At 44.6% G+C, this 23,420-nt stretch overlaps 1 protein-coding gene across 2 annotated transcripts in view; it reads right to left on the reverse strand.

Moving 5' to 3' along the window:
• Positions 1–23,420, reverse strand: part of LOC140483334 (uncharacterized) — a 134,440-nt gene that overhangs the window by 60,730 nt on the left and 50,290 nt on the right. For both annotated transcript variants that reach the window (XM_072581531.1, XM_072581530.1), the window contains exon 6: positions 16,651–16,888. In XM_072581531.1, the coding sequence (XP_072437632.1) occupies positions 16,651–16,888 (238 nt within the window). The remainder of the gene's footprint in view (positions 1–16,650; positions 16,889–23,420) is intronic.

Genomic DNA, 23,420 nt, shown 5'->3' on the forward strand with positions numbered 1-23,420 from the left:
TGAGCTGGGATAGTCACATGGTAGATGAGCTGGGGCAGTCACATGGTGCAGTGAGCTGGGATGGTCACATGGTGCAGTGAGCTGGGATGGTCACATGATGAGGTGGAATGGTCACATGGTGGGTGCGTTGGGATGGTCACATGGTGCAGTGAGCTAGGATGGTCACATGGTGCAGTGAGCTGCGATGGTCACCTAGTGCAGTGAGTTGGGATGGTCACCTGGTGCAGTGAGTTGCGATGGTCACATGGTGCAGTGAGCTGGGATGGTCACCTGGTGCAGTGAGCTGGGATGGTCACATGGTGCAGTGAGCTGGGATGGTCACGTGGTTAGTGAGCTGGGATGGTCAAATGATGAGGTGGGATGGTCACATTGTGGGTGAGTTGGGATGGTCACATTGTGCAGTGAACTGGGATAGTCACAAGATAGGTGAGCTGTTGCGGTCACATGGTGCAGTGAGCTGGGGTGGTCACATGGTGCAGTGAGCTGGGATGGTCACATGGTGCAGTGAGCTCGAATGGCCATAATTACACCATTTAAAAGGCATCTGGATAAGTATATGATTGGAAGGGTTTATAGGGACATGGGCCAAATGCTGGCAAATGGGACTAGACTAACTTAGGACATCTAGTTGCACCGAAGGGTCTGTGCTGTACATCTCTGTGACTCTATGACATGTTCCTGTTACTTGCCACATGCATGGCCAAGAATTTGGCAAATCCGAGGCAGGTATGTGGAGGGATCCTCAGTCTTACCTTCCAGGGTCAAAGGTCCTGCCTCCATACTTAAAGGGAACCCAGCAAGACATCCGTTCTCAGCAACTCAGCCACACCACTCAACATTTCTGAATGGCTGCCTAAAGCAAAACATCATGCCCTCCCTCCCCTTTCATCTTTCCTTGGATGGATTTGCCCCCTTGGCCTGACAGAGAGTCACACTTGGCCAACCTCCTTGACCAGTTCACGGCCCCCACTATCCCTTAGACATCCTCCATGTCCAGTGACCCTCTTGATTTTTATTCCTACCTTCCCTGTCCCACCCTGATATATACTGGATATTAATAACCCAAGGCATTTCTAACAATGTGATTTTAACAATGTTATTTTATTAAACCAAAGTACACGATAAAATTCTGTAAAAACTTTACCCGAACAGTGGGGGTACAATCACAAGTGAACCTGGCTTATATGGACGTGACCACGGATCAGATGTTGGTGATTGGCCCATACGGTCTCAACATGTAGACGGCCTTCTGTATGAACTAACCAGGCTCTGAGGCAGATTTTCTTTTACCTTTTCTCTATACAGACAAGGCTGAATGTTCACACCTTGACATCGTCCATTCTCCAGCACATGATCAGTCTGACCACTAGCGAACGTCGCAAATCCATCATGCACCTTGGCTACTTTGATTGCCCAGGAGAAAGTGAGGACTGCAGATCCTGGAGATCAGAGTCGAAAAATGTCACACTGGAAAAACACAGCAGATCAGGCAGCATCCAAGGAGCAGGAGAGTCGATGTTTCGGGCATAAGGAATCCCGATGAAGAGCTTACGCCCAAAACGCCGACTCTCCTGCTCCTCGGATGCTACCTGACCTGCTGTGTTTTTCCAGCACCACACTTTTCGACTTAGTTTGATTGCTCATCAAGGTTTGCCTGTTTGTCCTTGGAAAGAGGTTTATCTTTCGGTTTTAATGAATTTTGATTTCAGCTTTGCCTTGCTCAGCTCTCTCCACCTTTATGCCAGCCCATATGCGACTTACACAAGCGCTCTCTGTTTAACTGATAAATACTCCACATTATCACATCTCATGCACTTTGTCTGCTTCAGAACAAGACTCCAATCTTTCAGAGTGACTTTGACAGCTCAGTCCATTACTATGGAGTTACAGCACTTAATTAAACAGATACACTTGCCTTCAGGAACTCATTAAAACCAGTGACTTTTCAAATCATTGGGTCACTTACTAGCTGATACTTTTTCAATAAGGGAAACTTTATGGTTTTTTTTGTTCATTTTGTTTTGGCTAACTCAGCACATTTTAGGCTGATATCTACATCACCCATTCTCAAACCCTGGTCTGGCACTGACAAACATCCCCATCTTGGATAAAACAGTGGCTACCCAATCTAAAGTCCAGCAAATTCAACACCTCCCTGCCTTGGTTGGTGATTAGGGGGTGCGGAAAGTGCTCTCTCGCAGAGAACTTAATTGGAAAGAGGAACTCAATTCTGGCAAACTAGTCTTTTAATGAGCATTTCATATGATGCAATGCCTGTATAAGGGCTTCCTGAAACTTTTACCGCTCTGAGAACTTAACTGTCACCCCATTGTCAGGATTCTGAACTTTGGCCTTCCCCTGCTCACCTCTCTTCCCACTCCCAGGAGGTTCTACACATTAACTCTGTTTCTCACATCCTCATCTGCTGCCTGACCAGCTAATTATTTCCAGCGTTGACAGTATACTGCCTGTACCCATTGGCATTCTGAGTTTGCTGAGAGAGGGGTTTGAAGAGATGACAAGTCCACAGAGCAAAGAAGCCTTAAGACCAGAAGAACTAGGAACAGGAGTAGGCCATTCGGCCCCTTAAGCCTGCTCTGCCATTTGATTGGCCCATGAGATTATCTTGGTTCTTGAGGAGTGCTGTGTTCTATCTCACAGTCAGTATGTCAGCACACACACTGTGCTAATTTATCTTTAAGGGACAATTTAAAGGGACAACAAGTGGTCTCAGAGTGTAAAAGTTTCAGGTTAGTTGAAGCCTGACACATTACTAGCAACATGCTCCACTGCTGTAAGTGAAAAGCCTAATACTAACCCAGACACAGATGTGCCTGTGAATGTAATATTTGTAATTAATGTGTGTTGAACCCTTCAATACCATGTTACCCATGCCTAGTTTCTTATGCTTTGAGGGGTGACAATCCTTGCTGCTTCGGACAAAATATATTTCTAAAATTGCCCCAATTAAAAATCAGAAGCTACAGCCTATTTCTGAGCTGAGAGATAGTGCTATAAACTGTAGGTAGCTGAAAGCTGGAACACTCTATGTCAAACACTTTCCACATGGTTACAGTACAGGTCGATCTGTTACAACACGCATTGCATAAACATGAATTTGCTGTAATGGATTGATGAATTGGGTACACAGCTTCCAAAGCACAAACTTTGTGATTACATCACCAACACTTTAAGCTGCTTTGAAAGCGCAATTTTTCTATAACGCGGGGTTGCATAAGAACGCAGTCATCATATTATAGATGAACTACCTGTATTCTAACAGCATCTGTAATATCAGTGTTAGTCAGGGATCAGCAGATATAAAAGGACAGCAGGCAGTGAAACAGCAGTTTTAATTCACATTGACACAAAGTCAGGGGCATTTGACTTCAAGGTACACTTCAATATTATTATCATGGATTGCAGAAATGTAACTATGAACTGGGCATCCAGTGACTCCTTTACTGAATTACACCCATGTATGAACCTAGCAGATCTGGCAGCATTTGTGGAGAGAGAAACAGAGCTAACGTGGAAATCATGTTGGACCCAAAACATTAACACTGTTTTTCTCTCCACAGACCTGCTAAGTTTCTCAGACATTTTCTGTGTTTGTTGCATGTGCACTCTAGTTAAAGTTCAGACACAACTTAAAACAAGAAAGCATTCAACTACATGAACTTTTTGTCTATCCCAGTGGCAATCTTGTCTGATTAATCTTGACTGGATATGTTGATTTCAGTTGCTGCTTTAACATTTGGTCCATTCTTGCCTCATCGAGTTTCTGTGCACTTGCCTGGCAGAGTCTGTTAGCTTTCATAATCACACCATACTCAAGGTAGACTGAAGTGCTGTCGAGTAAAATAAATTGGGCACAATCCCAATGTATTGTGATAGTTAGAGAATTTACAACCAGCGACAAATGGACATAAAAGTTAATCACAATTTTTTTATAGCTACTCAACTTTTACAATCAGAAATGGATGATGAAACTTGCTCTAGAATAGATCTGAAAGCTCATCTAAGGGTCACTAATGCAAAATAAAATGTTAGCATCGATCCCGTCGGTTCCTAGTCATCTCCACCAACATCAGAATGAAGAGAAAATCAATGGGAAAGAACTAATGTAGCAGCAGCAAGAGAGACAACTGCTGTTGTTAAGTCATTAAGATAGCAGCAGTATTCCTACGCAGAGTTAAGTCAGTGTTTCTGCACCTGGATATTATCATTAGAGATACCAGATGAACATTTAACACTTTTGTATTTCCCTCGTTTTTATTTATTTGTTTTTTGATATTTGGGCATTGTTGGTTGGCCAGCATTTACTGCCTGTCCCTAGTTGCCCCCTTGAGAAGGTGGGGGTGAGCTGCCTTCTTGAACCGCTGCAGTCCATGTGGTGTGGGTTGACCCACAATGTCCTTAGGGAGGGAATTCCAGAATTTTCACGCAGCAATAGTAAAGTAACGGTGATATATTTCCAAGTCAGGACGGGGAGTGGCTTGGAGGGGAACATAAAAGGGTTGCCGTTCCCATATATCTGCTGCACTTGTCCTTGTAGGTGGAAGTTATCGTGGGCTGAGAAGATGCTGTCTGAGGATCTTAGGTTTTTCGCTGCCTTAATAAAAACCACAGACCGTACATTTGAACTACTTCATTGTGGTGGTGATGATCTGCCTGAAGGCAGCTCCTCTGTCCACTTCTCCATGCCTTGCTCCACATACAAAGCTGCTCCCATTTTCAGTCTCAATGTGCACTATGTGCAAGCAAAGGACAATGCCACGTTTGGCTTGTACCTAAAGGAAGTTCAAGTCCTCTCCCCTGAAACAATCTCTGTCTGTAGGCTCCTCAGTCATGCTCACTAGACAATCGCTGGTTCCCATCCTTGGAGCCCTGAGTATGTCTGCCCTTTTCCTGGGCTTGGAGTCACTCTCAAAAGGACAAACCCCTCCTCCCGTGACCTCAGGCTCCATAAACCCTGTTTACTGGGGCATGGAGGGATATGGTACATGCCCACGGTACATTCCAAGCCGAATCCCTGCTGGCAGTTCCTCTGGAAAGGCAAGTCTAAAGGTAAAGGCAAACTCTTTCCTGCTGGTAAGAGGCCGTTTGAGAGGAACAGAGCACAGAAAACAATTTCACATCGCACAAGAACATTACAAACCTGACCTCTCAGAGGAAGAACAGCCTTCACATCAATTCTCAAATGTTTAGACTCAGACATCAAAGTGCAAGACTTACACATGACTTTGGTTACAAAGCCTTTGCTCATAACCGAAGGTTGGGCCAAGGATTCCCATTGAATTGGCTCACACTTCCAGATGATGCTGTGCAGTGTTTCATTTTCTTACTTTACTTCACTTCTGTGGAGACCGAGTTTGGTCGTGCGGACGAGATCAGTGAGGAGGAGAGCAAGCCACCACAGAGAGAGTGAACCCAACATGTGGGAGATCAAGATATCACGGAGGAAGTGAACCCAACATGTGGGAGATCAAGACATCACAAAGAGAGTAAACCCAATGTGTGGGAGATCGAGTCATCATGGGGAGAGTGAATGCAACATGGTGGTGAAAGAAGTCTCCCAGCCTTTGCGGTGGTGTTGAGAGAAGGCAGCCCCAGGGTCTCTTGACATCTGTGGAAGCAGCAGTGGGTATGGGGAGATCAAACCCATGGAGAGAATTTGGGTCATGAAGCCAGCAGGTGGCGATGGCATCATGGCTTGGTCAGGTCTGGAACGTTGGCAGCAGGTGGGGGCTCAGATTGGGACTTTGACAGTTGAAGATCGAGCCTGTTGTGGGAAGAGCAAGCCTTACACAGCGTGAGGAAGGTCTCTGGTATCTGCGCTGATGATGGGAGCAGGCAGTCTGAGGTTTCCCAGAGAGCAGGTCATTGCAGAGGAGATCGGGCCCTTGTAGGGAGTGTGAGCTCAGCATGGCTCAGCAGTTCAAAATGACTGCTGAACTTTTAATATACATTATTTTTATTTTTCTATTTAACACTAAGAAGGACTGAAGTGTTTAATGTTTAGCTTTAAGTTCTTTTATTTTTTTACTTTGTACTAAGAACTGAAATGTTTAGCTGTTAACTTCTTTCTTTATTTCTCTATTTTGTTCTTAAGAACCTTTGTACCTAAGATGGTGCTTGGAATGATGACAATGTGTACACTTTTCACTGTACTCATATACTTCTGTACATGTGACAATAAATTCTAATTCTATTGCCTCCCCCAGGGTCACTGAGCCAGGACTCTCTCCCACTATGACCAGCTTCCAATCAGATGATTCATCATGATAAACTTGACCACATTACAAACAAGTCTCTCACGGCCAATGAGTCCTGGTATGAGATTTGAACCCAGAACCTGTCGCCTAGAGAGGAGCACACTACCCACTGCACCATAAGACCTGTTACAACTTAGGTACCATGTGTGGTTTTCTGTATCTTATTGTAGGAAGGATGTTAAAGTGATAGAATGTCTAGAGTGTATCACCAGAATTATACGAAGGATGGGAAATTCATATCGAGAGATTTGATATGATAACTGATTTTATGATGAATGCTTTCATTATCACGTGCATTTTGCAGTGGTAAATACAGTAAATTACAGTGAAAATCTTCCACTGTCACCATGATCTAGCTCTGTTTTGAACAATTTGAGAATAATCTTTTTAAAAGATTTAGCTTAAAGAGAGTCCATAACCATTCCAGCACCATTTCACTGCTGCCAGCGCCGGACCCAAACACCATTGAAGCCACTGCTCCTCGGGTGCTATTTTTTGCCCCGGGCCTACCTCTCCAATATAACAGCCAATACCAGATCCCGCTCTGGGCTCACCAGTCACCACCAAGTTCCAGACCCTGACGAATCCCCCCCTCTCCTCCTGCCTTCCTCCATCCCCACCAATATCGCCACAACCCAGCTCTTCCCAGAAGTTAAGTTGAAGCACAAACTAAATAGAAGAGAAAAAGTGAGAAAAGAAGAAAGGAGGAACAAAGGAAAGTGGACTGAGTGGACGGGTACCGGGCTGAGGAGCCTGGACACAGCCTGTACAACTGCCGCCATCTTGATATGGTGGTCAAGGTCAATCATTTGACACATCAGGGCTACTTGCACTAATCAGAAAAAGGCAAAGAGAGTTGTTGGTGGTTTCCCCAAATTATTTTTAGTGAGTGAAGAGGGAAACATTATTTCCCTGGAGAGAGATTCAGTGATGATCGTAGTGATTAGAACGAGGTCAGATGGGTGGACCTCATGGAATATGAGTTCCCTGGTTGGGGCTGTTAACCTGGTCCAATCAGGGTGCCCTAGCTGATGGATATAAGCAGAAGTGTCCTGGCCAAACTGGCCATAAACAGGTCCAGGCAGCGGGCCGTGGAGGGGGTCGTTAGGGCCAACTGCCTGCCCCTCTTCTGGGGTTACGTTAGAGCCCGGGTGTCCTTGAAGAAGGAGCACGCGGTGTCCACCGACACCCTGGAGTCGTTCAGGGAGAGGTGGGCGCCGCAGGGAGTGGAGTGCATCATTTCTCCCTCCAACTCTATTTTGATTTAGTCCCTACCCTCCCCTTCACTGTTTTGATCACACAGCATTGCCCTGTGGTTTGAAGGGCAGTGCTTGTCACTGGCCACTCGGGTGTTTTTCATATCTTCCTGGTGGTGGAAATTGAATAAAGATTCGTGCACTTTGTGTCTTTCACTGTGTTTCACACCTGCGCACACACACACCATGGGTGCTGGGGAAAAAATAAGCACTACCGCACTTAGGCGGTAGTGTGGGGGTTAAATTAAAAAGAAAGAGGAAAGAAAAAAAAAAAGAAAAAAAAAAGAAAAAAAAAGAAAAAAAAGAAAAAAAAGAAAAAAAAAGAAAAAAATAAGCAGAAGTGTCCTGGCCAAACTGGCCATAAACAGGTCCAGGCAGCGGGCCGTGGAGGGGGTCGTTAGGGCCAACTGCCTGCCCCTCTTCCGGGGTTACGTTAGAGCCCGGGTGTCCTTGGAGAAGGAGCACGCGGTGTCCACCGACACCCTGGAGTCGTTGAGGGAGAGGTGGGCGCCGCAGGGAGTGGAGTGTATTATTTCCCCGTCCAACTCTATTTTGATTTAGTCCCTACCCTCCCCTTCACTGTTTTGATCACACAGCATTGCCCTTTGGTTTGAAGGGCAGTGCTTGTCACTAGCCACTCGGGTGTTTTTCCTATCTTCCTGGTGGTGGAAATTGAATAAAGATTCGTGCACTTTGTGTAAAAAAAAAATTTTTTTAAAAATAAAATAAAAATAAATAAACAGGGGGTTTTTGCTCACACAGCATTGCCCTTTGATGTGAAGGGCAGTGCTTGTCACTGGCCACTCGGGTGTTTTTCATATCTTCCTGGTGGTGGAAATTGAATAAAGATTCGTGCACTTTGTGTCTTTCACTGTGTCTTACACCTGCACACACACACACCATGGGTGCTGGGAAAAAATAAGCACTACCGCACTTAGGCGGTAGTGTGGGGTTAATACAAAAAAATGAAAAAGAAAATAAATAAACAGAAGTGTCTACTGGGGAAAAATAAGCAGTACCACCTAACAGTGATTGTGTGGGGGGGGCAAACAAAGTAAAAAAAAAGAAAAATAAACAGAAGTGTCAGAGGTTCTGTTCACTCTTGAGAGCTGGCTCTGAGGGAACTGGATCAGTGTTAAGGACTCTCCAAATGTAAGTAAAGGGTGATGGGATACCAGCCTTTTGGTTCAATGATGAATAAAGGAAAGCAGCTCAGAGAGTTTACTTTAAATCGAAAGCTGAGATAGAGGCTATTGCAATCCTTAAAAACAAGATGAATAATGATATGAAGCTCAGGAGGATACAAAGATATGAAGAGAGGGAAGGCATTGAGCTTAATTTGGGATTTCGGTAGCAATGTGCTGGAACAGATTCTATAGGCCAGTTATTCTTTATTATTTCAGGATGGAACAGTAGGGGGTTCAAAAACTGAAGTCCACCCACCTCTGGAGTTTCCATCAATACTTCCCAGGGGATTCACAAAATAATACTTCGTAAGCCTGAGACCATCCAGGACATAATAGTCCCCTTGACCAACTAACACCTTCAACATGCATTCCTTTCACCACAGTGTGGACCACCGAAAAGACACGCTGCAGTGACTCAGCAAGGCTTGTTTGACAGCACTGCCCAACCCATGTCCTCTAACCCTCAAAGGACAAGGGCAGCAGATACATGGGAACACCACCCCTGCTTCCATGCTCCACACCATCCCGACTTAGGACGATATCATCACGCTTCAGCGTTGCTGAGTTAAAAATGGATTTCCCTTCTTAAAAAAACTCGGAGGGTACGAAGTGATTTGAGATGGCAGCGAACCGCCACTTTCTTAAGAGCAATAAGGACAGGCAGCACTGAAATGCTCACGCAAATAAAAAAGCTTTAAAAAGCTTCAGCACTAATGTAACATGTAGGGCAGTGGTAGTGTCCCTACCCCAGGAACTGGAGGCCTGGGATCAACGCTCAACAGATGTGTGTAAGAAGATGTCTGAACATGTTAATTAGAAAAATATGCTTAAATGAAAAAAATCATGTTACACTTTATCTCTTGCACATTTCAACAAAAATCCTCTCACAGTGTCACTTTGTAGTAACAATAGCCATGCTGTGACCTTACGTCACATTAATTTTCTGACACGTTAACACTAGGAGATTATCGCACATAAAATGCTGTGGTATTAGTTCTTGCATCTCATTGCCTTGATTATCTGTTGATGCCTTTTGATTGCACATGAATACACCATGGTTACCAAAGACTTTTAAAATGGAAATAACAAGCTTATTGCTCATGATACAAAGGCAGCAGAATGAAAAACAAGACTGAGATGAAGTTTCTGTGATCCTTCCAAGCCCCACAATGTCCCTGATATCAAGCATTCCTTCGAAAAGGAGTGGATGCAATATAATGAACTTTAACCAACTCTGAAAGGGTTTCTGAGGTTTGTATTTAATTAAACAACCCAGATAACTTGGGTTAATGTTAATGTTAATAGAGTTAATGGTTGCGATAGAGTTCTGCTTCTTCAGAATTGATAGCAGCGAGGAAGAAGTAGTATATATGCTGAACAAGAAGAAAGATTAAAATGGATATCCTGTCAGAGTGAGGGGCAGGACTCTTCAAGGTGGACTTACCTGGAAGACATGATGTAAAGAGGCCGGTGTTAGACTGGGGTGGACAAAATTAAGTTTACTTTTACCTGTAAGAGATGTAGTGGTGAGTTAAACACTAAAAAATAACAAAGAACTGTGATGCAGATGTAAATCGTAGAACAGAATCCCTTGAGCATGGAAACAGGCCATTCAGCCCATCAACTCCACACTGACCCTCTGAAGAGCAACCCACCTCATTACCCTATGCCTATAACCCTGTACTTCCCATGGTCCTCAGGTTATGATCCCCTCGTCTGTTGGGTAGCAAAAAAAAAAATTCAGGATGCAAAGTTTCAGCTGGCCAATGTAAATGAGCAGCAGAAGTTCCTCTTGTCAACACTGGTTCAATAATTGCACCCTTTCCTCTAAGACAAAAAAAAATACATTCAGAATCTTATGAACACTATGGGCAATTTCCCAGGGCCAAGCCACCTAACATGCACATCATCAGACTGAGGGAGGAAGCCCATACAGATGTGGGGAGAATGTGCAAACTTCACACAGTCACCCAAGGGTGGAATTGAACCCAGGTCCCTGATGCTGTGAGACAGCAGTTAACCACTGAGCCAACGTGCTTATCATCAACAAATAGCCTCTGAATGTACAAGGTACTGTCACAACTCTACAGTTATGTGTTTGTAATTTTGAGAAAAACAGTTTTGAATGTTACCGATTCTATTTACAAAACAAACCTGGAAAGTGGCTGCAGGCTCAGAGAGAGAATTATAGATTTCAACCTGGGTCTCTACATCAGTGATGATTGAAAACAATCTTTCATTTAATTATGTTTCGCTGTGGTCCCTTGGAGGGGATAACAATCTTTTATTAATGACTCATTGCGAGAATGTAAATTGGACAGCGACCAGAACAAAAGTGAAGAACTACAGGTGGGAGAATGAGCTGCTTTTGAAGTGTCAGGGTCTTAATTGGAACATGGCTTAGCTTTTCTACATAAGGGGAACAGCATACATCTTACATCATACAACTAAAACCATACAAAAGGCAAGCATGCTGCTGACAGAGATTCCATCTTGATTGATTGATTGATTGTCACGTGTACCGAAGTACAGTGAGAAGCTTAGTTTATGAGCAGTACAGGCAGATCCTAGTAAACAAGGATGTACAGATCAGAGAGACTTAAACAGAGGCATGCAGGTTACATGTGCACCGGGGGAGATCAGCGTTAGTAAGATCAGCATTATTTGAAGTTAGAAAGTCCATTTATCAGTCTAATAACAGCAGGGAAGAAGCTGTTCCTGCACCTGTTGGTACGTGTTTTCCATATTCTGTATCTTCTGCCTGACAGAAGAGGGTGTAGGATTAGTGGTGCTGGAAGAGCACAGCAGTTCAGGCAGCATCCATGGAGCTTCGAAATCGACGTTTCAGGCAAAAGCCCTTCATCAGGAACAAAGGCAGCGAGCCTGAAGCGTGAGGGGCCCTCTAGCTTATCTCTCCACACTTCAGGCTCGCTGCCTTTATTCCTGATGAAGGGCTTTTGCCTGAAACGTCGATTTCGAAGCTCCATGGATGCTGCCTGAACTGCTGTGCTCTTCCAGCATCACTAATCCAGAATCTGGTTTCCAGCATCTGCAGTCATTGTTTTTACCGAAAAGAGGGCGTAGGAGATCATTATCGGGGTGGGAGGGGTCTTTGATGTTGGCAGCCTGTCGACGGCAGTGAGCTGTGTAAATGGAGGCCGTTGATGAGAGGTTGGCTTCCGTGATGGTCTGGGCTGTGCACATCACTTTCTGTAGACTATTACAGTCCTGAGCAGAGCAGTTGCTGTACCAGGCCATTATGCACCCAGACAGTATGCTTTCTATGGTGCGTCTGTAGAGGTTGGTGAGGCTCCTTATGGACATGCTGAATTTCCTGAGCCAGCTGAGGAAGGAGAGGCGTTGTTATGCCTTCCTGACTGTCGCATCTATGTGGGAAGGCCAGAGCAGGTTGTCGGTTATCGTCACTCTGAGGAACTTGATGCTGTCCACCCTCTCAACCTCAGCTCCATTGATGTAAATGGGGCTGTGTTCTCTTCCTTTCTTTCTGAAGTCAATGGCCAGTTTTGCCAACATTGAGAGAGAGGTTGTTCTCATTGCATCATCAAGTCCTCTGTCTCCCTTCTGTACTTTGACTCGTCATTGCTAGAGCTACTTAGAAGAAAGCTCTCTCTAGAGACAGGGGGAGATGCTTTGAAGCAGCCATTGTACAGAAACTGGGCAACTACAATTGCCACATCTGCCAAACCAGAAGTCAGCAATCCTTCATAGGAGCAGATTATTGCAGATGCTGGAAGCTGAACTGAAAACAGCAAATGCTGGAGATCACATTGGGTCAGGCAACATCCATGGGGAGAGAGCAAGCTCATGTTTTGAGTCTGGGTGACTCTAATGAAGAATTATCTCAATTCAAAACATGAGTTTGCTCTCTCTCCATGGATGCTGCCTGACCTGTTATGATTGCCAGCAATCCTTATTCACTCTCTCTCTCAAAATCAATTGTACTGCTGAGTCTGTCTGCACAAGAAAGAAAACAACTATTCAACTACAGAAATCACCACCGATGCTGGGCTCTCTTCCAAGTTTCCGATCACTTTGAAAAGAGAGATCTTCAAGTAAGCAATGGGTCTGCAATGTTAAAGAACAGAATTCACAGTCTGCTCTATCCAGAACAGTTCTGAGGAAGGGTCACTGGACCTGAAACGCTAACTCTGATTTCACCCCACAGACACTACCAAACCTGCTGAGCTTTTCCAGCAATTTCTGTTTTTGTTTTTGATTTACAGCATTCGCAGTTCTTTTGGCTTTTATTTTGTTGACTTTATCTTTATCATCTATCCATAGCTACCTTTAATCTTTGTATCTATATGTTAATTAACAGTTTTACTAAATAGCATTCAGATACCACTGTGTGATAAATTAACCTATGATCTTGTTAAAGTCAAAGCTTTTTTGCTAGTTTTTTTTTAAATTGGAACAGCAAAAGCAAGCTGAAGTGGACTACAATGTATAAATATATCATTTCACAGTTCATTGGCCACCCAGTGGACATGCCTGGCGGTCATAACAATATCTATGGATATTCCTGTAGCAATGGCCTTGGTGTGTTGCTGTTGTTACTCGGCGGTAGTATTTTCACTTTTTCACTAAGAGTATGGGTTTGGTTTCCATTCCAGGAAGAATTGCAACAGCATGAGCCAAAGACATTTTCAAAAAGGTTAGTGTCTACCATCCCCTATGGCCCCGTCATGCGGCCTGTCATTCCTGATTGAATTTTTAAGTGTGTCAGAGATGTTTGTGTATCAATCCTATGAGCTAATTATTAATCAGATTACGCAGAGTTCTTACCTCATTACTCGGGGTCGCGAGTTCAGAGTAAGAGGGGAAAGGTTTCGGGGAGATATGCTTGGAAAGTTCTTCACACAAAGAGTGGTGGGTGCTGGAATGCGTTGCCAGCAGACGTGATAGAAGGGGGAACGATAACGTCATTTAAGATGTATCTAGGCAGATACATGAATGGGCAGGGAGCAAAGGGATACAGATCCTTAGAAAATCGGCTGCAGATTTAAGATGGAGGATCTGGATCGGCGCAGGCTTGGAGGGCCAAAGGGACTGTTCCTGTACTGTAATTTTCTTTGTTCTTTGTTCATTGAGATCTACGCTTGTCCACTTGAAGTGGCCGAGCCCAAACAGATATGTCAAAAGGATTCATTTCAATAATAAATATTACTCTATTCCAATATACAGCACAGCTTCTTCAAGGTGTCAGTAAGGTATGAAACATATCAAATTCTTGTGGCAGATAGAAGTTGCTGGAAAAGCTCCCGCAGGTCTGGCAGCACCTGTGGAGAGAAATCAGAGTTAAAGTTTTGGGAAGGCTCACTCAAAATGTTAACTCTGATTTCTGTCCACAGATGCTGCCAGACCGGCTGAGCTTTTCCAGCAACTTCTATTCAGATTTGCAGGATCCACAGTACTTTCGAGTTTTCAAGTTTTTGTGATTTTGGATATTACAAGTAGTCTTGCTACTACTTGAGAGTTTCGTTTCTATGTGACCCTGCCCTATACAAAAATTCCATAATGCAAGTACACTTAAAGTGTTGGCAATGTAATCACGTGAAAGCTAACACACACGTTAAACGTTTGCATTTTAGAAGAAGCAGTTTGTATTCACCCAATCACGTTACAACCAATTTGCATTAACGAAAGACACACTACAGCAGAACTGCCTGTATTTTAGTTCAGATTGTTCTGTTTTTCATATAAGATCAGGCTAGATGTTTGGTTTCTTTAAGCAATATTTGTCAGGAGTAGTGACATGAGGATATAGCGGCAGACTTCCCTGCTCTGAGCTCCTCTGATTAGAATAGAATCGCTACAGTGTGGGGACAGGCCCTTCACCCAACCAGTCCACACCGACCCTCCGAAGAGTCACCCACCCAGACCCACTTCCTTCTGGGTAATTTAGCATGGCCAGTTCACCTGCCCTGCACATCTTTGGATTGTGGGAGGATACCGGAGCATCTGGAGAAAACCCACATCCAGTTTAACCACTCTGTCATGAGTGCATCTCATTTCAACCTTCTAGAATAGTTTCTAACACATTGTCAGTGAACTCACAAAGTATCTTAGACACCCATCTTCAAAGTCATTAAACTCTATCTCTGGTCATATCACCTCGGAGATGGGACAGAATCATGTTAGCACCGTAATTGGACACATGGGCAATGGAGAGAGATCACCCCATTTGTTTTTAAATGTCTATCTACTGCGAACGAAACAGTAAAGTTTGTTTAATGAGGAGAGGTGGAGTAGCTTAAGCTTCTACTCTCCAGAGTTTAGAAGAATGAGAGGAGATCTATCTGAGGTAAATTACGTCTCGCAAAGGGTCATGAATCTGTGGAATTTACTCACAGCTCAGGAATTGGAATCCCTACAGCGCAGAAAGAGGTCACTTGGCCCATCATATCTGCTCGGACCCACCAAAGAGCATCCCACCTCGACCCAATCTGTCCTGTAACCCTGCATTCCCCATGGCTAACCCACCTAGGCTGCACACCTCTGGACACTAACCTGCACAGCTTCATACTGTGGGAGGAAACCCAAGTAGGGGAGAACATGCAAACTCCACACAGGTAGTTGCCTGAGGCTGGAATCAAACCTGGGTTCCTAGTATTGTGATGCAGCAGTGCTATCCACTGAACCACCATGCCACCGTGGGACATTGAGTTAATACTGGGACATTGAGCACATTTAAGGAGGAGACAGACAGATTTTTAATTAGCAACAGACTAAAGGATTAGGGAGAGGGTATGGAGAGGGCAGGAAAGTGGAGTTGAGGCTGAGATGGGATCACCTTGATTATATTGAATTAGGGAGCAGGCGTGAGGGGCTGAATGGCCTACTCCTGCTATTCGTTCTTCTGTTCCCAGGAGTTGGCTGCAAAAAGAGGGTCAGCAGCAACATCAATATTACAGCTGAACATTTGGATTCAAGAACAGCCTGAAAACTTTACAGTTTACGTAGCAAGGTGGGGGAGGGGGGAATGGGGTGGAACTTGGATTTAGCGTGGGAGTCAAAAGGTGTGGCGCTGGAAAAGCACAGCAGGTCATGCTTATGCCCGAAACATCGACTCTTCTGCGCCTCCAATGCTGACTGACCTGCTGTACTTTTCCAGTGCAGCACTTTTCCACTCTGACTCTCCAGCATCTACAGTCCTCACTTCCTCCTTGGATTTAGTGCGGGCCTGGTATCAGGAAGGGGCACTATGACATCATCCATGCAGCCCCAGATTCCTGACTTTCCGAATCTTGGATCATGCCTGTGCTGTGCCTTGACAGGAGTCAAAGGGAAGGATAACTCCATTGGGTCTGCACTATTCAATGGGGTTGGGCTTTACACCTCAGACTGTGAATATCACAATATCATCTCGAGTAGGATCCTCCCTCCCAACACTCCGAGGTTTCCACCTTGCTGATTCGCTGTGATCGAGTGGTAATTACACGCCTGGTAAATAGCCCCAATGTTAACACATATTTGGTCATAGAAGGGGAGGTAATGGCCTAGTGGTTTTACTGCTGGACTGTTAACCCAGATGCCCAGTTAATGTTCTAGGGATCTGGGTTTGAATCCTACTAAAGGTGGAATTTGAATTCAATAAAAATCTGGAATTAAGAGTTAAATGATGACCATGAATCTGTTATGGATTATCCCATCTGGTTCACTAATTCCACTCAGAGAAGGAATCTGCTCTCCTTACCCGGACTGGCCTACATGTGACTGCAGAGCTACAGCAATGTGGTTGACTCTTAACTGCTCTCTGGGCAATTAGGGATGGGCAATAATGTGATGCCCACATTCTGTGAATGAATAAGTAAAAACACAAATGTGGGGGAGCTTTTCAATGCACCTCGTACATCAAGGTGGATACTTGACAGTCTGATGATAAAGCCAGGTTCGCAATGTGCCTACCTCAAAAATCTCCTGGTGACCTGCTCTGGTACTTATCAGCTCCTGCCTTGCTAATGTGGCCCTGAACGGGTCAGCATTTCGGCCTGCGTTCACAGCAACCGACAATTCTGGATTGTTGGACTGGCGACTGCTGTTTGGGGGCGTCTTTGGACTGCTTAAGAAGCAAGACCGTCTTTTGCTCCTTTCCAACATGTCCCTGGTGCTTTGTCTTGGAACTCCAAAATTCCTCAGCACCTTCCTGCAACACAAACCAGACAGGAATAAATTGCTTTCATTGTATGTGATTTCTACCTTTTCAAAAAATGCCAGGATTTGAATCAGAGAATCCCTACAGTGTGGAAACAGGCCTTTCAGCCCAAGTCCACACCAACCCTCTGAAGAGTAGTCTACCAGACCCATTGCCCAATATTTTCCCCAACCAATGCACCTAACCTACATATCCCTGAACACTATGGGCAATTTAGCATGGCCAATCCACCCTCAACGGCACATCTTTGGATTGTGGGCGAAAACCACAGCACCCAGAGGAAACCTGCGCAGACACAGGAAGAGTGTGCCAACTCCACACAGACAGTCACCCAAGACTGGAATCGAACCCAGATCCCTGGTGCTGTGAGGCAGCAGTACTAACCACTGAGCCACCATACCAATTGATATTGGCATATTAATCTTTACGTATTTAAAAATTGAATAGCAGGCTGGAACATAGCAGACAGAGGGGTGACCTTATAGAGTTCTGTAAAATCATTCAAGGCATAGATAAGGTTGATAGCTAACAGCTTTTCCCCACAGTACGGGGAATCTAAAACTAGAGGGCACAGGGTTAAGGTGAGGGGGAGAGATACAAAAGGGTCGAGAGGGGCAATTTTTTCACACACAGAGTGGTGAGTGTCTGGAATGGGCTACCAGAGGTAGTGGTGGAGGTGAGTACAATTTCATTATTTAAGAAACAATTGGCCAGGTACATGGATGGAATAGGGATGGAGCGATATGGACCAAACACAGGCAAATGGGACTAGATTAATTGTGAAAACTGTGTGGCAGGGGGAAGTTGGGCCGAAGGGCCTGTTTCCATACGGTTCAGCTGTTATGACTCTCTACGACTCTATGTAGAGAAGTTGAGCAGAAAGATCTGGGCTGACACTCATGGACAGCACTGAGGGAGTGCTGCTCTGATGGAGGTGTTGTCTTTCAGATGAGACATTAAACCGAGACTCTGCCTAGCCTCTCAGGTGGACATCAGAGATACCCTAACACTATTTTGAAGAGCAGGGGAGTACTTCCATTGGCCAATAGCTGTGCCTTGAACAACATTGTCACTAAATAGAGATAATCTAATCATTATCACGGGGCTGTCGGAGCTGTCAGTATACAGTTCAGCCACTATGTTTCATACATTACAACAGCGAGTACAATTTCAAAGGTACTTTATTGACGCTAAGATGTTTTGAGATATTGTAAGGTCATGAAAGGCCAAACAGCCTTTGGGAGGAACTATCTTTCAGAAGCATGATATTTTACATTAGACAGCCATAGTTTACTTGATTTTATAACTTAAGTTGTGTTATCTTTGTAACAAACTTAGACAGGTGTCGATAAACCTTTTAGTGTTCATCCACATAGGCCACTGCACAACACAATTTCCCCATCTGGGTGAGGGATTTTACAAACTTCTAGGACCCCATGCCCAGTACTGTAAGAGAATGGGGTCTTGTAGGAGGTTTTATTGCCACTATAGTTCCAAAGGACTTGATTCGCGTGAAGCATTTTGGAACATCCTGAGGATGTGACGGGTGCCAGCGAAATGCAAGTTCTGTCTTTTTTTTTGTTTCGGTTGTGTAATGAAGCAATTCCATTTGGCGTGATGTGAGGGAGGTTAGTGCTTATTTTGTTGATGCGATCTAACGGAAGCTGTGCTGCTGACGTTAGTGAAGGAGATCGAAGGAGGTAGCAGCTGGCATCCACCTCTCTTACTGAATGAGAGCTTAACAACATCATAAAAGGGAACATTGAAACATTTTCCATCTTTAGTGACCTGTTTGTCATTCTAATGAACAGTCAGAAACAACTTCCCCCGGTTTATTTCCAGAGTGTGACAACAATGCACTGCTAACTGTAGCTTCAAACACTGCAACTACTAAAGTCAAAGCACTCCCATGTCACTGACATACTATGACCCATTAAGACAATACATTGTGGACACTACAAGACTGAAGGGGTTAGACATTGAGGTGTTTTCATATTTGCAGTAAGACAGAGACTAGGCGCCATCAACAGAAGCCAGTCACGAAAACATCCAATTAGGAATTCAGGAAACTGCACAATATAGGAGCACAAGAGGGCCATTCGGCCCATTGAGACTGCTCCCCCATTCAGTACGGTCATGGCTGACCTGATAATCCTCAACTCCACCTTTCCCAGTGACCTTGCTGATTACAAATCTGTCTCTCTCAGCCGTGAATATAATTAATGACCCAGCCTCGGCAGCCCTCAGCGGTAATGAATTTCACAAATTCACTGACTTCTTTACTCGCAGCGTGGTGGGAGTGTGGATGTTCCTATCTCAGTGAATATGGAGGTGAATAGTGTAGATGCACTTGAAACATTACTGATCTTGTGCAGTGTGAAAGGATATTTAGAATCTGCTGAGCTAGGGGAAAACATTACTTTATTTAAGAACCATCCCACCATGGCTTCATTTTGCCACAAGGCTGTGAGAGAGAAAGCAAGATCGTGAGGTATCAGCTCCCACGATAATGTGGAGTCAATAAAATGTAGATCTGGAAAAGCACAGCAGGTCAGACAGCATCAGAAGTCCTGATGAAGGGTCCTGACCTCAAATGTTGACTCTCCAGCTCCTCCAATGCTGTCTGACCTGCTGTGTTTTTCCAGCTCCACATTTCATCGACTCTGCTGTCCCTACTATTCCCCATGATAATGTATCCTGTGTCTCGTGAACACATCACACAGCCTCATCAAATCCCTCAGACCGCCCATTTGACAGGAAGCTAGGTAAAAGCAGGAGTGAGAAAGGAACAAAGTCATGTTTTGATAAGGTTAATGAAGAACAATGCAGGGTCAGTATAAACACCAGATCGGACTAGTTGGGCCAAATGGTCTGTTTTGAACAATAGACTGGATGTAATTCTATTTCATAAAAATACGACTTAACCCTGGCCTGGCTTAGCAACAGCAACCAGAGACTGACAGTCAGATTAACAAATTGGATTCTATCGCAGCCCCCTCCATCCCCCACCCCCAAACATATCCTGAATCCACAAGAATCATAGAATAAAATCTCCTCTGTGTCTACACTGACCCTTCAAAGAGCATCTCACCCACCACATCCCTATAACCCTGCACTTAGGCCAATTCACCTAACCTGCACATCTTTGGACAGTGGGACAAAACCTCAGCAAACCCATGCAGGATATGGCAAACTCCACACAGACCGTTACCTGAATGTGGGATTGAACCCGGGTCCCTGGGCACTGTGAGGCAACAGTGCTCACCACTGAGTCACCGTGGGGTCAAGGACTGAATTGAGAAGGAACATCTTCACCCAGAGGGTTGTTAATCCATGGAATTCCTTGCCCTGTGAAGTAGTTGATGCTATTTCAGTAAATGTTTTTAAAGCTAAGGTGTTTTTTTTTGAACAGTAAAGGAATTAAGGGTTATAGTGAGTGGGTGGGTAAGTGGAGCTGAGGCCATGAAAAGATCAGACCATGATCTTATTGAGTGGTGGAGCAGTCTCCAAGGGCCAGGTGGCCTACTCCTGCTCCTGGTTTTTATGTTCTTATGTTCTAAGTCACCTCAGTTGGCACAGACAAAAGTCAAGGTGGAGCTGTCCAGTTTTATGAACCTGTCACTCTGCCTGTCTGAGTTCAATGTGGTTAAGGTTTTCACTGGACAGAACCTACCTGAAGCTTACAGGAATGTCAGAGACTGGATAAATCTTAGTCCTGTTGACCTCTGAGGGACACCTTAACTTCTGAATGAACACATGAGACAGACAAAAAAAATCTTTGCCTGGTTATCGCTTGGTTGAATTTGCCCCTGATTTAATCACTGTTAGCAAAGTTGCAATCATCGTCGTCAACATCCTATAGTCTAGTTAGGATCAGCCTCATTACTGATGAAGGGTTTTTGCTTGAAAAGTCGATTCTCCTGCTCCCCAGATGCTGCCTGACCTGCTGGGTTTTTCCAGCACCACACTCTTGATTCTAATCCCCAGCATCTGCAGAGCTCACTTTTGCCTCGAGTCTTGTTAAAATGAGAGGCACACAGCAAGTCCCACAGGTATGTGGATATCCTCACACAATGCCTCGTACTGATGGCTGAAGAGATCAATCTGTGAGACAAGATTCTGCTGCAAATGGCTATTGGGTGTCAGTGCAGGTTCTTGTTCTGTTTGGTGTTGGTACCTGTTGTCAAACCTGGTGATGATGGCAGCACACGATGGCCCAGAGGTGATATCGCCATTTCCCTCTGTCTTCACCTAGTGCCTGGGAATTAACATCTAAGACCTTTACGTCACAGATCATGAGAACCCTTGGCAGAGTTGATGACCTAGTGGTGTTATCACTAGACTATTGATCTAGAAAGGGGTGGCACTGGAAAAGCACAGCAGGTCAGGCTGCATCCGAGGAGCAGGACAGTCAATATTTCAGGCATATGCCCTTCATTCCTGATGAAGGGTGTCTGACCAAAATGTTGACTCTCCTGCTCCTCGGATGCCGCCTGACCTGCTGTGCTTTTCCAGCACCACACTCCTCGACTCTGACTCTCCAGCATCTGCAGTCCTCACTTTCTCCGGTTAAGTTAGAAACTCAGTTCGTGTTGTGAGGACTTGCGTTTGAATCCTGCCACAACACATGGTGGAGTTTGAATTCAATACAAAAAAAAATGGAATTAAGAATGATGAAACCATTGTTGACTGTCGGGAAAAGCCCATCTTGCTCACTAACGTCCCGCAGGAAGGGAAACCTGCCATCCTTACTTGGTCTGATCTACACGTGACTCCAGACCCACACCAAGGTTGTTGACTCTCAGCTGCCCTCTGAAATGGCCAAGCAAGCCACTCAGTTCTATCAATTGCTAGAAAGTCTCAACAAAGAAATTAAACCAGACAAACCACCCGACATCAAGCCAGGCACTGGAAAAGACAATAACAGAAACAGCCCTGAAGACCCTGCAAATTCCCTCCCTAAAGGCATTGTGGGCCAAATACAGCAAATGGGCTACAGTGGTTCCAGAAGGCAACTCACCTCCAACTTCTTCAGAGCTAACTAGTGACTGACAATAATTGCAGGCCCAGCCAATGACACCCACATCCCATGTGTGAGTAAAAATAAAGTGTCAGGGTGTCCTTCCAGACATCTGGCTCTGGCCTCATCAGCATGTAGGAAGTTCTTAGGTATGCAATGAACTTCCTGAGAAAGTGATGAATGTTGACACAATTACAATGTTTAAAAGACATTTGGATTTTAATAGATGAATAGGGAGGGATATGAGCCAAGAGTAGGCATGTGGGATGAGTTTAGTTTGGGATTATGTTCAGCATGGACTGGTTGGTGTTTCCATGCTGTGTGACTCGATGACTCCATATGACTGCCTCAACCTTCAGCTGTCAATGTCTGAAGAACCCTGACCTTCCTGGGAGCTTTGCCTTTGAGAGGATCCCCCCCACCCCGCCCCCTCACTTTGTAATGGACCATGGAAATGAGGGTCAGAGGTCAGTTTGTTAATCCCACACTTTACGGACATAAACTCCACAAAGGAGCTTCTATTTAGGTAAGTTAGATTTTCTCCCCCTAATCAACTTGTTCAGAGATATTCTGACACACCACTTGAGCAAGTGGGACTTAAACCTAGGCCTCCTGGGTCAGGGGTAGGGACACTACTACTGCTCTGAAAGGGCCTTTCCAATGTTAGATACAGCATGATCATTGGTTTAATCCTTGATCTGATTAAAAATACTTAACTGAATCAAAACAATTGCCTTCAGAAGAACAAAGTGGCCTGTAAATAAAGATTTTAATGAGATGTGTTCCATCGTTGCAAGTTTGTCATTTACTCTAATTGTGCAGACAGACACCTGTTGCTCTTTGAGATCAATAAAAACGACTTGTTGCACCCGTGTGTGTCCAGCTTTCTAATTTAGCTATTAAAGTCTGAGTGGCTGGCACAGTTGTTAGCCCTGTTTAATGCTACACAGCCGTTATTTTTACCTTGTGTAATAAGACCAGCTTTCAATACATCACATTGTCCAACAACACACATCAACTTAATGATGGCACGACATTGCCGTTTGAGAGGATGAAGGCCCATCTGATTTCACAGTTTTCTGAATGCTTCTTTCTGTATTTACTTTGGCACGAAAATAGACTCCAGCCTCAGTTGTGTTGATTGAATAGACACGTCAACGTGCAAATTACAACTCTCCTCCAATCCAGACACGACCAGCCTCTGTCTCCATCTGATAGGCTATTGAATACAGCTTCCATAGTGGAGACTTCGCAAAGGAATTCACAAACAGTTGAACGAGAAATAAACAAATTGCATGGATGAAGAATTGGATGAAACCGAGGGAGAATAGGGAACCGGGCAATGTACTGCACTGTGTTAATGACAAGACCTTCCACATCCCCAACCAACACCATCTCGGAGGATGAGGGCAGCAGATGGATAGGAACACCGACTACCTATAAGTTCCTTTCTGAGTTGCAAATCTCAAGTCACTCCCCATCCTGACTTGGAAATATATCACC

Source organism: Chiloscyllium punctatum, chromosome 11, assembly GCF_047496795.1.
Source record: "Chiloscyllium punctatum isolate Juve2018m chromosome 11, sChiPun1.3, whole genome shotgun sequence".
Lineage (NCBI taxonomy): Eukaryota > Metazoa > Chordata > Chondrichthyes > Orectolobiformes > Hemiscylliidae > Chiloscyllium > Chiloscyllium punctatum.